Source organism: Papaver somniferum, chromosome 2, assembly GCF_003573695.1.
Source record: "Papaver somniferum cultivar HN1 chromosome 2, ASM357369v1, whole genome shotgun sequence".
In the NCBI taxonomy this organism is placed as follows: Eukaryota; Viridiplantae; Streptophyta; class Magnoliopsida; order Ranunculales; family Papaveraceae; genus Papaver; species Papaver somniferum.
The window spans coordinates 55,215,040-55,232,728 of NC_039359.1; the positions used below are offsets into that span (position 1 = coordinate 55,215,040).

Consider the following 17,689-nt stretch of genomic DNA (forward strand, 5'->3'; position numbering starts at 1 on the left):
AGCTGACTGCCTCAGCATATGCCTTTATTTGAAATTTCCTCACTTGTCTTTATTTTTCCGCGCTTCTTTTGATTTGAAATTTTACGCTTCTGCAGTATCTGGTGAGTCATACCAGCTTATCCTCAAGAAGCTGAACTCTGATCTTTCAAAGGCGAGAAAGGAACGCGGTGAGTTCTCCGTGAAGCTTTCTTCCACCCAGGAAAAAGGCGAGAAGGAGATGTTCATATCTTGAGAAATTGATGGAGGATGATATAGGGAACACCAAGAAAAGTGTCGCGCGTGATCTTTTCTTTAAATCTAAAGATCTTGCTGATCAGGTTTGTCGTGCTTATTCAATTCCCTTATTGGAGTTGGAGCTTCTCGAAGTTCCTGCTGATGAAGAGTTTCCTGAATCTAAGAGTGATGATTATGATGAGAGCGGTGATGATGAAGAGTCTTCCCTTGAAGAAGATCAGTCCAAGGAAAGTGAATCCGGTGGTGAGCCTTCTAAAGATATGAATCGTAATGCTGAAGTCTCTGCACAGGTCCGAGATATACCTCAGGATGATCTTTAAATCTCTTCTTTAAAAATGAACTTTTCTTCCTTGCTTTTGTGCAACTGGGCGCTCCCAAGCTTCGGGGGCAAGGATTCTTTTTACTTGTTCCTGGCTGCAAACTAAGAAGGCATATTTCTATTTTCTATATTTTTGTCTTCTTTTAAATTTGATATCCTTTATTGTTTCCATGTCTTATTTTTCTGAAAAGGAGAATAACACCTCCCTTACCTGTTTTATTCCCATACTTGCCTCTGTTCTTTGCCTTTGAAGATATCAGTAATTGTATGGTTACCCTTAGTAAGCGATAAATACGCATTTTTATTAGGTTATAAACCCATACCTGCCTCTGTTGTATGTATAACTATTTGATCGCCCTTTATTTGTCTACCCCTCTCTTTGCTTTGCACGTCCCTTTCGAATCCCTCTCATGTAAAATAGTTAAGGATACTATTGAAGGTCTGAGGGTTTTGTGCTGAGGTCTTATTGTGCCTCCTAAGTAGAGGTCTTAACTAACCTCCCCTTGCTAATAGGACTTATCCTTTCCCAGGGTATTCTTTTTGGTTGGGCGGAAAAATCGCAGGCGGTCCTTACTTGAAAAAGTAATGAACCATTGGTTTCGCCTTATCATCTTTTTGTATTTTTGCCTCTTCAGGATAAATTGACGCGTCAATACGACAAGCCTAAGTACTCCCGTGAGTAATAGCCTTGTGATATTGACGTCTTTGACACAATTCAGCTCCCTAGTGGAGGGTGTCGTCCTTATCTTCCCCCTGACCGCCCCTTCAATGAAGCTTACCCCTAATGGGTTAGGTTGGGATCTTCCTCTCCGGTGATACCAACAATCAGTTGTTTTCGTTGCCTCTTATCCCTCCCCTGATATGGCTTATGGTTATGAGACTACACCCTAAGTGGGGTTGCTTGAGGACCGAGTGTATCATAGTCAGGACTTGCCAAGAATGGCTGGGAACGCTCCAGACGCCCCAGGCACGCTTGGCTCAACCGTGTACACGGTGCCATTATCGAGTTTTACACTCCTTGGGAGAGACCTTAGTACCTTAGGGTTTTAACCTAGGAGTCTCTGCTGGATAGGCTTTTGTTTCGCCCCAATTCTGCATGCCTCAAGTTTCAGGGTTGGTATGGCTTTCCCCCGAGACATGCATTACTAGGTTTTCCGCAATTATGACACGCGTTAGGGCTTATTTATCTTGCCTCTTGCATTTACGCGAACTAGGGTGCACGCCACAATTGGATGACTAACCTCCCTAATTAGAGGTTTTAATATTTATTTCCTCCTGTTGAGGTCTTATCATAAGGTCTTATTTTTTACTTTTTCTTCTACTTGTAATTTTTCTGGATTATCTGAGGAAGAGAAAATTCTCGTAATTTTTATTCATATTATGAGTAATACATTGTGTTCCTTCTTTATTAGACTCGTGTACATATTTTCTTCTCCTTTTTACCGCATTGCCTAAGGGTAATATTTCGTCAAGTATATTCGATTCCATGGGTGCTCAAGATTTCGTCCCACATATTTCCCTTCACTATCCATTAACTCGTATGCTCAATTTACAACAATTCTCTTGATAATGTATGGTCCATCCCACATATTCTCCAACTTTCCGTCTCCACCTTTCTCGTAAGGCGGTATTTTCCGCAATACTATCTCTCCCGGCTGGAACTCTCTTTCTTTGACGTGCTTGTTATACTCACGAGATAGTATGTTGTGGTAGTTCTCCATATGTTGTAGGGCAATTTCTCTATTCTCTTCTAAGTCATCAAGTTTTGCCAAAATCAAATCTGTGTTCAAGTTCTTTTCCCATGCTTCTTTCTTTGTTGTTGGTATGATAAATTCAGTTGGCAATACCCATCTACCCCATATGTTAAGAAAAAAAGGTGGTATTCATGTAGCTTCTCTTCTTGTTTTTCTATATGCCCATAGAGCATTATGAATCTGCTCGCACCATCCTTTATTGTGTCCTTCCAACTTCTTCTTCAATATATTTGAAAGTGTTCTATACGCTCAGGCGAATTGGTTTTCCACTCTGGATTTTAAACGCCTTGAACAACATCTCTATATTTTCGCCCTCAAACTGTTTTCCATTGTCGGAGACTATTTGCACCACGATTCCGAATCTGCAGATGATATTTTCAAATATGAAAGTGAATATATCACGATCTCGAATGTGTTGGGTTGCTTTTGCTTCCGTCCATTTTGTGAAGTAGTCAGTTGCGACAATTAAGTATCTTCTTTGCCTCGTTCCTGGTATGAATGATCCTACGATATCAAACCCCATTTTGCAAATGTCCATACACTTGTTGATGAATTTAATGCCGCTCCTGGTGCGTGTATCCTTTTTCCGTGAAAGTGGCATTCTTCACATCTCCTAGATACTTCCTTTGCGTCTTCGTGCATGTATGGACAATAATATCCTCGCATCTTAGTTTTGTAATCCAGTGATGTCCCTCCGCTATGATTACCTGCATCTCCAGAATGTATAGTTTCCAATATCTGCATCCCTTCATTTCTTGTTAGACATCCGAGTGATGGTCCAAGGAAAGATTTTCTGTATAAGATCCCGTCTCTTAATTCGTAATTTGTCTCCTTGCTCCTAAGTTTGTGTGCCTCTAACCTGTTTCTTGGTACTTCTCCCTTCTCCATATAATTATGAAGTTGTGCTCTCCAATCCACTCCTTTTTCATCTTGCCTTTCTTCAGGGTTTTCCACGAGCATTACATCTGCGTCTTGTTTATCTTTCTTGACTGATGGAAAAGAGAGCGTCTCTATCTTTATATACCGCGCTGTAGGATCCACTAGCATAGAGGAGATAAATGCCAATGCATCCGCAAATCGACTATCTTTCCTGCAGATACGCCTCCAATCTATCTTTGGTACTTTGCTGAGAGTTCTGTGACAAGCTGCTTATATTTTTGTAAAGACGGTTCATTCGTGCTGTGTAGACCTTGTATTTGACGTATTACCAATTGTGAGTCACTAGTCACTCTTTTATCCTTTAACTTCATTTCAATTGCCCTCCTTAATGCATGCACTACTGCTTCATATTTTGTTTCGTTTTTTGTAGATGCAAACTCCAATCTAAACGAGTACACCATTCTGGCTCCTTGTGGGGAAATGAAGACTATTCCAATCCCTTTTCCTTCTCCATTTTCTGATCCATCTACTAATATTTACCATCTTCTTGGATTGCGTTCTGTTAATAAGTCTCTTGGATTTCCTTGTTCTTCATATTTTTCCATTATTTCTTCTATATATTCATCTTCTTCTAATGGAAACTCTGCCAGGAAGTCTGCAATAACCTGTGATTTTGGTGAAGATAATATTTCATACTTGACTCCAAATTGTTCTACTTGTGCATTCTATCTTTCCACTCTTCCTACTCTTTTTGAGTTCTTCATCACTGATTCAATTGGGATCTTAGTTAGCACTCTAATATTGTGGGATTGAAAGTAAGTACGAAGCTTTTGTGTTGCATATACTAGCGCTATAATGAGATTTTCAATCTTGGTATAATTTTTTTCTGCGGAGCTGTAAGTTTTGCTTATGTAGTACATTGATTTTTCTATTCCTTCATCCAGGCGGAGCAATACAACACTTAATGCATGCGGCGTTGATGCGAGATATATTAACAATTCTTCTCTTGGTTCGGCTTACTGCAAAATAGATAAATTTTTTAAATAATCTTTTATCCTCTGTAGTGCTTGTTCACATTCTGCCGTCCACCCGAACTTGGTTCCCTTCTTTAAGATATTGAAAAATTGTTTGCATTTGTCTGAGGAGCGCGAAATGAATCGCCCTAAGGAAGCCAGTAATCCATTCAATTTATGTACGTCTTTTACCGTTGCGGGTGATGACATGTCCCGAACTGCTTGCACCTTTTCTGGATCCACCTTTATTCCTTCCTTTGACACAATGTAACCCAAGAATTTTCCTGATGCTACTCCGAAGATGCATTTTGCCGGGTTTATCTTCATTTTTAATTGCCGCATTTGTTCAAATTGTCAACATGATTTGCTGACTTCTTGCTCTTTACTAGCATGTCATCCACATAGACCTCCAAGGTTTTATGCACCCACTTTGCGAATATTTTCTCCACCATTATCTGGTATGTTGCACCTGCATTTTTCAAACCAAATGGAGTCCTTGTATAACAAAATAGTCCTCTTGGCGTGAAGAAAGTCGTGTGCTCTTGATCTTCTTCTGCTAGAGATATTTTGTTATAGCCTGAATATCCATCCATGAGTGACAATCTTTCGCATCCTGCTGCTGATTCTACCATCTGGGTATGTCTGGGAGTGGGAAACTGTCTTTTGGACACGATTTGTTTAGATCACTAAAATCGATGCAAATTCGTATCCCTTTGTTCTTTTTTGGTACCACCACCATGTTTGCTATCCATACCGGATATTTTGCAAGTCTGATTATTCCCGCGTCTAGCAGCTTTTGTAATTCTGCTTCTATCTGTGGATGATATGTGGTTACTATCTTCCTTATCCTTTGCTTGAATGGCTTCACGTTTTTTTTTTGATATCTAACCTGTGGCATGCAATTGATGGGTCTATACCTGGCATTTCATCCATGCTCCATGCGAAGACATCTTTATATTCCAGCAACAAGTTTATCATCTTTTCTTCTTCCTCTTTGTCCATCCTGGTTCCAATTTTATGCATCTTTGGTTCTTCTGTTCCTACATTTATATCTTTTGTCGGCTCTTCCGTTGCGAAATTCACCTTTGGCTCACCTAATGGTGACAGTTCTTTTATTTCATGTATTGGCTCGCCTTCCTTCTCTGGGATCTCGCTTGGTATTCCTTTTCCTTCTTTTGCTCTTATCATGTATACTCTTAGTTCTTCCTCAATTTTTGATTTCTTCGCCTCTCTCCATCGATCTTCTCGCTTTTTTGCTCATCCTTCATAGTTTTGTACATCTACTTGACTGCAAATTTTCGCGCATTTTGTATCGCCCTTGCACCTCTTCCACTTGGTATTGGGAAGCGTAAGCATTGATGAAGAGTTGACTCTACACCTTTTATCCCATGCACCCTTGGTCGCCCCATGAGAATGTTGTAGGGTGACTCCACGTCCACTACACTAAATGTTACCTGCCTTTCTATTTTTCCTAGAACTATTCACATGATTATTTCGCCTTTAGGTTTTGTAACCGCCCTATTAAAGCCGTGGATGTTATACGTTAGTTGCATTAGCTCGCGTCACTATATCCCATACTCTTGAATGCGCGGTAAAATAGTATGTCCACTAAGCTCCCCGTATCTACCAGAGTTCTGTTTATCGCCCATTATTCTGATTCTTTCGCGCTTTCCTTCATGTCTTTTCGCCTTTCAGTTAAAATAACACGACTAGGGGATCTGTTCGCCTTAGATTTTCTTCTGGTATATCTTTCGCTACAAATATTATCTGTTCTTTTTCCATTCCTCCAAAGGCGATATTTTTTTCTACAGTCAGGATTTTCCCTGTAATTCCTGCATGAAAATCTGCAATATTCATAGTCGATTTTATTATTGAATTACATTGTATACACCTGCTTCCTTCTTTCGCTCCAATATTTTGTATTGCTTTTTCTGGTTCAGTGTGTCTCGCATTTCTTTGTTTTTTCTTGTTCATTTCCTTTTCCATTTGTTGATGCTCTTTTTCCGCTTATAGACCTCTTCTACTTTCGCTTCGTGTTCCTATGATTTTCCTGTAATAATATTGAGATCCAGAAACTAAAGCAAGGTTTCAAAATCAAATCTAAAAAACTATAATAAAAGTTTCGAAGCTTGGAAAAACTTCTCTTAGATCTATTAAAACGCTTGGAAAATCGAAAACTCTTTGAACATAATCTGTTCAGTCAAATACCATGGTTTTTACGACTATAAAAACAAACTTTTTATAAATATGCTAATCAATGATATTAAACATTTTTAGAAAATCTTTACAGGCAGGGAACATCCCTCTTATTCATCCAACCTGTTTTGTAGCGCCAAAATGTAGTTGCAGAAAATCCAACAACCTACACCCAAGTAAAACTAAGGACTCAATCTAAGACATCATAAGAAAAACTCTAAATCATTTTATTAAAAGTTAGAACAAATACTAAGGAGATGTTTATGAACCCTAACTTGGAGAACAAAACAACTTTCGCTCTCCTAAAATTCTTATCTAATCTCTCAAAAAGATCTCTCCCCTTTACAATGGTTTCTTGTCCCTTTTACAGAGATTACATAGTGGAGGACAGCTAATAAAGCCCTTATTTTCGGATCTGGGAGGGCGTTATAATAGCCCATCATTCTCTTTAACGCGTTGGTGTTCTAATTAACGCGTTGATCTTCACACTTTTGACGTGACTTGGTGACGTCATCGCTTTCGTCAAGAGAAATATATTTAACGCGTCATATTCGCCTGTTATCGAAATGATTCCTTCCGGAGATTGCATTTATAATGTCGCTCTAGTTTCATGGGATGTGTTCTTTTTGGTATGCTCAAGTTTTTTCAAGTTTAGATTAGAGATTATTGGAAGATTCAGTCCATTCTACAGTATAAGAAACCCTGATGCTGACATCACTCATTCTTTCTGACTTTCTGTCCGGGAAAGAGGAAATCTTCATGAGTGGAATGATTTTTAAACCATTACATTTGAATCTCCATGGAATTTTATTGTTCCATCAAGGATTTCCGAACCGTTAAGCAACATAAACAAAGTGAAGATACCTCATGGATCCTGCAGGTAGGAACATAAACCACTCACAATTAGAAAAAAACAAAAGCAAAAAAAACAAAAGCCAGTTAGCCTTAAACAAACAGGCCTCAATATATAAACCTCAGCTAACAGTTTTAAGAACATATGAATCCAAGAAAGAGAAAATAATATATCCATATCGTATGAAGAAGCAAAGAATATGGATGGGATTCATTTTTTGGGACAAATGTGAGGATACAATTTGGCTAAATATGAGGGTAAAAGAATTGGATATTAAAATTGAGCCCTGATAAAAATTTAAAATCCATGTATTTGCCAAAATATCCAAAAAATAAAAGAATAAATATATACCTTCATGTTCTTTGTTTTTGCCGCGAGGTGAAAAGTTGTGTTCCCACCATTGTCCGAAGAGTTCACGGATATGAAATATATGTTTGTAGGTTTTGCATCGATCAGGTAATCTACCCGAAGTAATTTATTTCAATAAGGCCAACTAAGATCAGAATTAACTTAATTTAATTATAACAAAATAAATGTATCTTATTTTGATAACCTAAACTAGGTTACATGACTAGTTTCTTATCGGCAACCACTTATACTCAAATAATTGTACCTATTTTTGATAAGCCAGACAAAGATCAAAATTAACTTAATTTTTTTATTTGAAAAATGATTAACCAACAGTCGCTACCTAACTTCGATAAGTCAAAATAAATTCAAAACCGCTACCCGATCTGGAATTTAATCTTTACTAGCTAGCATTTTTATAATTAATGCCAATAACGTGCAGGTGTAAATTTAAAGTATTATTAGGAAATAATTATGTAGCATTCATTTATTTAAAAAATTAATAATCACTACTATCATCCATGAACTGTATGCCGACCAGCAGGTCCTTGCCAGTTAGCCTGCAGGAAATACTATAAATTGAAGCGCAAACTTCATCATTCATCATCAAAGCATCGATATCGATCATAAATATTATCATGGCTCCAAGAAATAGTTCTCTTGTTTTGGTTGGTTTTCTGTTGATTGCCCTCTTCTCCGGTTTATCTGGCAGGTGATATATATACATTCTCTTAAGTTTCTATTCGACTTACTTTTCATTTATCGATTCGCTGCGGTAATTGTTATGATTTCCTTCTCAAAATGAGGGAAGAACAAGAACATTCTCCTATTGTGTTTTGGCTAGTTATTTATATTTACTGCTGTTTTTAAGTTGATCATTATTTAGCCCCCAGTGCACGTCCATATATTCTATAAAATATCTGTGTAAATTAAGTATGTGAATGTAGAGACCGCATATGCTCAAACATCAGCATTTAAGGATCTTTGCAAGAAGAATGGGGGTTTAGTTAAGGAAGCATTAGGTGGAACTGGTGACGAACTTTGTTCTGGTACTTGCATTTCCGGAGTTGTGCCGTTAAAACTTAAAAAAGAAGGTTGCGTTACAGAACCATGTCCAATTGAGGAAACCCCATGTGATACCTCGGCGTGTGGTTCGTGCTGTTGTGCTATAACTCATAACGGATAATAAGTACGATATATTCCTTGCGAGTACTCATAAGTTGGTCGAGCTGATTCTGAAATTCATATGAGGCTTACCCGGTTTGGTGTGTGATTGTGTTTGAGTTTTTAGTCCGTTTGGATTGATTCCATCTTTAATGTTAAATATATGTCACGTTGTATTATTTACATTGTTTTCATGGTATATGCTTTGCTTAAATGGCACCGGTAATGATTCTCGGTGTATGGTGCGTGTAATTATACTACCTTCGTTTTCGGGAAAAAAAATATTATCACTTTTTCAAATGTGGGGTGATTAGTGAAGGTTAGGTTTATTACAAATTGCTCAAGCTCAACAACTTGGTAAAGCTAGCAATTAACTAAGAACTCAACAATACTAGGAATTCTAAGACTTTTTAAAATTAAAATGAAAACGTATGAAATGGGGCAAAAACTCAAGTTTCTATTCATGCTACAAAATCTGGAATTTATCTAGTGTTAATATATGATGATTGTTTCTCAGAATAAAAAATAAAAAATATAGGACGACAAATTTTAAATTGCTTTGAATCGGATTGGTGACTCTTACCTGACCAGGTCCGTATTTCGAATCTCAGCAACCCCCAAAATATGACCAAATTTGTCTAGAGAGAGGTCAGCGAAATTGGAAATGAAATTCTCGGCTTCAATTTCAATACCTCACAACAATGTCTGCCGCTCGTATGATAAAAATTTCAACTTTAACAACACAGAAACTAGTAAGATCATCATCTTCATTACTATTAACCCCTCATTATACAATTCTTGATCATCATCATGTGAAATGGTACCATAATTATTACCCACATGATCTTCCTGGAATCCCAAATGATGGTAAAGTTGTTCTACTCAATAATTCCAAGACTGGGTCTCAAGTTTATCTTGTTGGGACTATTCATGTTTCAAAAGAGAGTGCTGATACTGTTAAGAAGGTATATTTTATCATACTTCTCTTGGATTTTGGGGAATTCTTGTTTTTAAGTGCATCCAATGTGTTTGCTTGAATGCATAACTCAACTTAGCTTCTCTTTTTTTGTAATCAATGTGGGTGCATTTCTTATTTTTTGAATAGATAACTCAACTTACTGATGTAATTGGTGTATTATTTTGTAGGTGATTAATTATGTAATGCCTGATTTTGTCGCGGTAAGTAACAGCTTCTTGTAATATTATGCGGAATTCATTTTCATTGATCAGAGATGTAGTGAGTAGAAAAAGTTGTATTTGTAATTTGTTCAATAAACAATATATTCTAAGGAGAAGCATGTTTCACTGAATGTGAACAAAGTTGTATGCGGAGAGTATGCAGCGCGTATTTGATGTAATTTGAGGAATAGCGTTAGATGTATAATAAGATATCAGCCTATTGAGGCTTTGTGCCCTTTTATGTTGTTATATTCACCAAGGGGAGACCTAGTTTGAGCTCACCTGTTAAAGCATAGTCCCTTCTCCCTGTTTTTGTTGAGTTACATTCAATTTAAAGTTTCCTGGTGTCGTAGACTAGGACTCCTTGAAGGATGTCATAAGATTTCATGATCATTAACTTGTAATGTATGGTCTTTGATTTAGCTTCTAGGTTGAGATTTCCAAGTGGATAGAAGTTTTCGTTTAGTTTAAAGCTCTCTGTAAGGGATATTTTCACACGTTGGATATGCAGGTTGAGCTGTGCAATAAACGGGCCATGGAACTTATGAAGTGGAAACCTGGAGATGATGACTTGTATAAGTTGTGCCCCAAGTCCATGAAAGCCCCAGGTGGACTAAGCATGAAGCTTTTTAGTTTTCTTATTAACTTATGGTATCGTCGTTTGAGAGTTGGTGGAACATTTCCAGGCCTGGAGTTCAAGGTAATCCTTGAAAATAGATTGGAATATTTCGACTCCAGGAGTTCATAGTAATTGTTCAAATATCTTTCAAATGAATGTGATCATCTTGTCTTTTGCTTTGTTTTCCTTTAACACTTACCTTTGGAATATTACAAATCTCGTTGGTTCAGGTTGCGATGGAGGAATCTATTAGAGTTAAAGCAGAATGTTTCCCTATTGATCAAGATGTTCGGGTAGTTATCATTACTTTGTTTTCTTTCCCTTTGTTGGATAATTTCTTCTAGAGAGCAGTAGCTGAAATTTCAAAAGGTGTTCTTTTCTTCAGGTTTTGTTTCAACAATTATCTAAATTGTTGTCATACGACTTCCTTTGGATAATATTTACTAAAGAGGAATCCAAGGAGATGGACCAACTGCTTAACTATTTTACTGACTTCAAAGATGAAAACTTGACAAGATCATCTGTGCGGGAAATGATTAGATTTTTGAAAACAGTATTTCCAGAGATTGTAAGTTTCCACGGTCCTCACTCTTGGCTAATCATATTTTTAAATTCACTTTGGTAACATCAGCAATATATACCACAAAAACCTTATGGCCAATAAGAAAGAGAGAGTTTTTGTTTATCAAAAAGAAAGAAATATAAAGAAAACAGATCTTTTCTGCTTGTTCTTCTGCGCGATTTTTTCATGATTATATCTATATATGGTCATATCCTTTAGATTTCACTTACAATGCGGTCTCTGAGTAATGAGCATGACTTTCTACTTCAAGTTTTAATCTACTTAAGCTGAATCTAAAAGTTCCAAATTACTTTAAATTGGATAGGCAAGGCTGATTGTTGAAGATAGAGACAAGGTTATGTTCACTAGGCTTAGATGTTTTCGAGGGAAAGTTGTAGCGGTTGTTGGGATGGGTCACATGGATGGAATAGAACTTATGTGGCAGAGTGCAGAGAATGATGACAATATGAAGCCTCCTGCAACATCAGAAGATGTCACTTAGCATGGTAATCCCATACTCATTGATCTGTTGTTCTTATTTATGTCTAAGAACTTAAGTAAATACTGCATATATTGAACAATTCATAATAAAATGAAATTGCCTTTCTTATGTAGCTCTAGCTACATGGTTTTTTTTTTTTCAAGTTCAGAGAAGATTATTCAATCCATTCTACATACATTATAAGAAACCTGGATGTTGAAATCAGTCATGCTTTCTAAATTCACGAGTGAAATCAGTCATGCTTTCTAACCATTGCACTTGAATCTCCTTGGAGTTGGAATTTTGTAATTCCATTAAGGATTTCCGAACCAATGTGTTTTCCATATAAAGCAACATAAACAGTAATTCAACAAATGATTTTACTTCTTCCATTAGTAATAATTGACCCATATCTTGGTTTCTTTCAACAGAAACAGAAACAAAAACATTATAAACTAGTCCTCCTACGTACACATGCTCCAAAATTTATAAGATAAATCATACAAACGTTGAGTTTACGTGTACAAATACTGCATGCTCCATCGATTATCTACTACATTCTGCTGCACATATCTGTCAAACTTAGTTTCTTAGCTTATATACACTTCATCTCAGTATAGTTTGCTGCCTCCTTTGTTGCTTTTTCCGCCATTTATCAAATTGTATACATTGCTTCCATGTGGATGGTTCTGAATGTCCTTCGAGTATTGCTTTAACTTAAAAAAAAGCATTCGATAGAGTGACTGGTCCTTTATCTGTAATTCAAACGACAAGCATATAAACACTTAGCTTAACATGCAGTCACACATGCATATATGTATGCTTGAGAAAAGAAAAGATGGGTTACCTTTGTGGTTTCAAGTAACGTTTGAACGACGTAGTTTCCGTTTTGATTTTGGACTAGTTCGACGAGTGTGTCGTTTATCAGAAAATCAACTGACGCTAATTGCATTCCTATTACAGTTGAATAAATACATTTTTCCACAACATAGCTGCCACATTTATCCATTGATAGTTGTACATAGTGGCCTCTGAGCTTTTTACATATGATTTCAGTGAAAGTGTACATAGGACTATCCAACCTGATTACATGTTGTATAACAAAGTTCCTGTGTACGTAAACCATGATGCAACATTTAAAACAACACAAAAATCCATCTGATTTCTTATATAATCTAAAATAGCGTAATATGTGATTTTATTTTTACCCGCATTGATGATACGAAAGCAAGTGAGCCGCATTCGAGATGTTCTCCAGAAGTTTATCTCGGAAAGGATTCTGTAGGTTTTCCATGATAATTTGGAGGGTAATGCATCCTTGTTTAGCTGTAGCTAATTCATTGAGAGAAACCTCGTTCATCGGCACAATGTAAATCAACTGCAGATCCATTTCATTAAAATTTTAATAAGCACGTATATGCATGGATTACTTTAAATATGTATTAGAAAACAAGTGAAGTTACAATTGAAATTCTGTTGTCGGATAGGGTAGATAGTAGGGGGATAATTACCATTTTTTGGTATAAATTCAGAAACTCCAAGAAAAATTTGATCAAACGGCTACCACATTTGTTCTTCATCACATCCAGTAGTTCTCTATCTCCCCAGACAGACATCAACTTGTTTACCAGATCTTTGTTTACCTTCTTGGCTATTTTCATAAGCTCCTGGATTGAAAATACCCTATATACAGAAAAAATAAAAGCTATGGACAAAATAAAAGAACAGAAAAAACCAGCAATTGGAGAAGAACGAAATATGCATACCCGAGTTCCGTTGTTGCTGCTTGGATTAGTGGTTTTCTTTGAAATACCACGTTTTGCACGATGTCTTTTATCAGGGTTTCGTCAGTAACTGATGACAGAAGTTTCTTAAAGACGACACTGCCAAATTGATCACTCATCAAATGGATGAGGTTACAAAAGATTAATTTGGTTATCTTCTCGGGAATTAGTCCGTCTCTGCTGTTACTAAGAATGTCCAGCAAGTAGTTAGAACCGACCTTAAGTGTAGCCATCACAAATAGTTCATCTGGATTAACTTCATAAATAAGTGTTGCATCACCAGTAAGAAGTTTATGCAACTTTTGTATACTCCAATTGTCTAGCTTTGCAAGAACAAGGGCATCTAATAGTGCCTCTTCACTTAATATATTGCCGTTTTGTGCAGAAAAAAGAACAAGGGCGTCTAATAGTGCCTTTTCGCTCAATATATTGCCATTTTGTCCAGAAAAAGCGAATTTAAGGTTGTTGTTGAAGCTGATGCTGCTGCCGTTGATGGATTTCTAAGAACAGAAGAAGAACTTCTATGGTAACCGAAACCAGAATCAACTGGAGCTGCATATTTAGCACCATAAGCAAAAGATGTTAGAAATTGAAATATTTTGATGCTCTGATATCATGTTAGAAGTTGAAATGTATTGATGAATTTGGAAACACTTGAGTAATATTTGTGGAGATAGCATAGTGGCTTGCTCGTATAGAGCTCCTGCAACTCTATTAGTGAAGGTGGAAGCAAGACTTTGTAACTTGATGTTTCTCTTGTATTAATAATCTGTTGCTTGCTTTACAATTGGTGTAGGACCTGCCTATTTATAGGCAGTACAAACGGACTACAGACTCTCTAGAACTCTCTCTAGCATTTTAGTCTAAGACTCTTTCTAGAATACTCTAGCTACTAACAATTCTTTTATATTGAGGACTTTGAATGACCTCACATTCTCTAGAACATTTTAGTAGTACTTAATCAAATGACTTCACTAATCTAGCCAACTGTAGCACATTTTAGAGTGCTCGTTTTCAACACTTTTCTACACATGTTTGGAACGTTCTAGACTATTACAAATTACATGTTCCAACACCCCCTCTTAATTTGTAATGGTCTTTAATTTCAACCTTCACCCAATATCGTCTCGCCCTTAGCTCGTTTGTGCTCGTGTTGGCGATTTTCGCATCTGACAGCTCTTGTCTTCTAATATTGTCTTCGTATCCCATGCCTTGGGTCTTCCTTAACGCCTTGGCATCTTCGCAGCCCAATCGTTGTAGATTCAGGGGCTCTGCCTTGTGCCGGTACTCTTCTTCTCCTTCACGGTTTAAGACCGAACTTGTCCGTCTTATATACAAAGGCTTTGCCTTCTGTTGATATTCCTTGCCCTTCACGAAACTTGACCATCGTAGGTTCAGAAGTTCCGCCCACTCAACTTTGTGAGTAGAAATTTTGTACAAGATGGTTCTTTGCCATCTTTGTCATTTGAGGAGGCATTCTTGATGCTCTTTTCCCTCAATTTTAATTTTTTTTTAGAAAATGCACTCTTTGGTGCATTTCCTTGGGAGGAAGGGATTTTTTTTTCTTTTTTTTTTCTTACGGAAGGAGCAGATATCACTTGAACATATAACAAATTTTGGTGAAGGCAGTCACTTGACTTGCTCTTATGCTCACTTGGTTTTCTTACATATGTTCTTATAATTATGGAGACATTTTCATTTTGACGTTTTAATTTTTTTTTTTTTTTTTGCATAATTTTGTAAACTTAGAATTGGGTGATAATTAGATTCTATTGGGGGTTGTAAAACAAGTAGGAAACTTGGATAGTTGAGACGTACCTTGCGTCTTCTCATCTTCTTTAAACTTCATTGTGCGGAATTATCACTTTCAGCTCGTAGCGGAAACTTTAACGCCCATTTGGATCGAACCCGCTCTGATACCATGTTAGAAATTGAAATATTTTGATGCTCTGATTCCATGTTAGAAGTTGAAATGTATTGATGAACTTGGAAACACTTGAGTAATATTTGTGGAGATATACGAGCATAGTGGCTTGCTCGTATAGAGCTCCTAGAACTCTATTAGTGAAGGTGGAAGCAAGACTTTGTAACTGTTTTTCTTGTATTAATAATCTGTTGCTTGCTTTACTTGGTGTAGGACCTGCCTATTTGTAGGCAGTACAAACGGACTACAGACTCTTGGAACTCTCTCTAGCATCTAGTCTAAGACTTTTTCTAGAATACTTAGCTACTAACATTCTTTTATATTGAGACTTTGAATGACCTCACATTCTCTAGAACATTCTAGTAGTTATACTGAATCAAATGACTTCACAATTAGCCACTGTAGCACATTTTAGAGGCTCGTTTTCAACACTTCTACACCATGTTTGGAACGTTCTGGACTATTAACAAATTACATGTTCCAACACCCCCTCTTAATTTGTAATGGTCTTTAATTTCAACCTTCACCCAATATCGTCTCGCCCTTAGCTCGTTTGTGCTCGTGTTGGCGATTTTCGCATCTGACAGCTCTTGTCTTCTAATATTGTCTCCGTATCCCATGCCTTGGGTCTTCCTTAACGCCTTGGCATCTTCGCAGCCCAATCGTTGTAGATTCAGGGGCTCTGCCTTGTGCCGGTACTCTTCTTCTCCTTCACGGTTTAAGACCGAACTTGTCCGTCTTATATACAGAGGCTTTCTGTTGATATTCCTTGTCCTTCACGAAACTTGACCATCGTAGGTTCAGAAGTTCCGCCCACTCAACTTTGTGAGTAGAAATTTTGTACAAGATGGTTCTTTGCCATCGTTGTCATTTGAGGAGGCATTCTTGATGCTTTTCCCTCAATTTAATTTTTTTTAGAAATGCACTCTTTGGTGCATCTCCTTGGGAGGATGGGATTTTTTTTTCTTTTTTTTTTTTTTTACGGAAGGAGCAGATATCACTTGAACATATAACAAATTTTGGTGAAGGCAGTCACTTGACTTGCTCTTATACTCACTTGGTTTTCTTACATATCTTCTTATAATTATGGAGACATTTTCATTTTGACGTTTTAATTTTTTTTTTCTCTTTTTGCATAATTTTCTAAATTTAGAATTGGGTGATAACTAGGTTCTATTGGGGGTTGTAAAACAATTAGGAAACTTGGATAGTTGAGACGTACCTTGCGTCTTCTCATCTTCTTTAAACTTCGTTTTTGCGGAATTATCACCTTCAGCTCGTAGCGGAAACTTTAACGTCCATTTGGATCGAACCAGCTCTGATACCATGTTAGAAATTGAAATATTTTGATGCTTTGATACCATGTTAGAAGTTGAAATGTATTGATGAATTTGGAAACACTTGAGTAATATTTGTGGAGATATACGAGCATAGTGGCTTGCTCGTATAGAGCTCCTAGAACTCTATTAGTGAAGGTGGAAGCAAGACTTTGTAACTTGATGTTTTTCTTGTATTAATAATCCGTTGCTTGCTTTACAATTGGTGTAGGACCTGCTTATTTATTGGCAGTACAAACGGACTACAGACTCTCTGGAACTCTCTAGCATTCTAGTCTAAGACTCTTTCTAGAATACTCTAGCTACTAACAATTCTTTTATATTGAGGACTTTGAATGACCTCACATTCTCTAGAACATTCTAGTAGTACTTAATCAAATGACCTCACTGATCTAGCCAACTGTAGCACATTTTAGAGTGCTCGTTTTCGGCACTTTTCTAGGCATGTTTGGAACGTTCTAGACTATTACAAATTACATGTTCCAACAAAAGATTCGTTATTTGACAGAGAATGTCTAGTACTGAATGACGCGGAAAAGCTCTGAACACTGCTTGTAGCATCTAATGAAGTATTTCCATGGTTCAAATTGCCAGAAACCCCGGAACGGAATTTAGCTAGAGAACCCTGGTTGGCCATGGATGATGAAGAACCCAACTGATCGCCGCTCAGTATATTGCCGTTCCGTGCAGAATAGGTGCGGTTATCATTGTTTGCCAAAGCTGATGCTGCTGCTGCTTCCATTGACGAATCCTGGAGAACAGACACATCTTGATAAAACGGACTGCCATTGCATTGACCCATTGTTTCCTTACTATTTCCATGGCGGAAATTGTCAGAAACTCCAGAAGGTTATTTAGCTAGAGAACCCTGGTTAACCACGGATGATGAAGAACCCAACTGATAATTGCTCGATATATTGCCGTTTTGTGCAGAATAGGCGCGGTTATCATTGTTACCCGAAGCTGATGGTGCTGCTGCCGATGATGAATTCTGGAAAACAGACAAATTTTGATTAGAGAGATTGATCAACTGATTTTCGTAA

The 17,689-nt window shown here is 37.2% G+C and overlaps 2 protein-coding genes across 3 annotated transcripts; one reads left to right on the plus strand and one right to left on the minus strand.

Annotated features, from left to right (window-relative positions):
- Nucleotides 1–9,357: 9,357 nt before the first annotated feature.
- On the plus strand, nucleotides 9,358–13,846 carry LOC113353316 (traB domain-containing protein-like). Of its 2 annotated transcripts, XM_026596960.1 has the most exons (7): nucleotides 9,358–9,725; nucleotides 9,907–9,939; nucleotides 10,451–10,639; nucleotides 10,789–10,851; nucleotides 10,944–11,126; nucleotides 11,446–11,626; nucleotides 13,771–13,846. In XM_026596960.1, the coding sequence occupies exons 1-6, from the start codon at nucleotides 9,462–9,464 to the stop codon at nucleotides 11,620–11,622; spliced, it is 909 nt and encodes a 302-aa protein (XP_026452745.1). In that variant the 5' UTR covers nucleotides 9,358–9,461; the 3' UTR covers nucleotides 11,623–11,626; nucleotides 13,771–13,846. The 2 variants fall into 2 exon arrangements, with proteins under 2 accessions (XP_026452745.1, XP_026452744.1); XM_026596959.1 differs by lacking the exon at nucleotides 13,771–13,846 and having other exon boundaries at nucleotides 11,446–11,718.
- On the minus strand, nucleotides 12,213–17,448 carry LOC113351066 (pumilio homolog 18-like). The gene is made up of 7 exons (XM_026595133.1): nucleotides 17,124–17,448; nucleotides 13,819–13,937; nucleotides 13,368–13,708; nucleotides 13,113–13,284; nucleotides 12,810–12,979; nucleotides 12,449–12,710; nucleotides 12,213–12,356 (listed from the first exon to the last, which is right to left on the minus strand). The coding sequence occupies exons 1-7, from the start codon at nucleotides 17,446–17,448 to the stop codon at nucleotides 12,213–12,215; spliced, it is 1,533 nt and encodes a 510-aa protein (XP_026450918.1).
- Between the last annotated feature and the right edge of the window lie 241 nt (nucleotides 17,449–17,689).

What these genes read in the sequence shown, in the direction of transcription:
- LOC113353316 (XM_026596960.1), top strand. Translation starts at nt 9,462, where the DNA reads ATGTCTGCCGCTCGTATGATAAAAATTTCAACTTTAACAACACAGAAA. An exon ending in TAATGCCTGATTTTGTCGCG is followed by an intron (nt 9,940 to 10,450) that starts GTAAGTAACAGC and finishes TTGGATATGCAG; the next exon opens with GTTGAGCTGTGCAATAAACG. An exon ending in CTATTGATCAAGATGTTCGG is followed by an intron (nt 10,852 to 10,943) that starts GTAGTTATCATT and finishes TCTTTTCTTCAG; the next exon opens with GTTTTGTTTCAACAATTATC.
- LOC113351066 (XM_026595133.1), bottom strand. Translation starts at nt 17,448, where the DNA reads ATGGGTCAATGCAATGGCAGTCCGTTTTATCAAGATGTGTCTGTTCTC. An exon ending in CGCTTTTTCTGGACAAAATG is followed by an intron (nt 13,709 to 13,818) that starts GCAATATATTGA and finishes GTTCTTGCAAAG; the next exon opens with CTAGACAATTGGAGTATACA. An exon ending in CGTTACTTGAAACCACAAAG is followed by an intron (nt 12,357 to 12,448) that starts GTAACCCATCTT and finishes TTTGAATTACAG; the next exon opens with ATAAAGGACCAGTCACTCTA.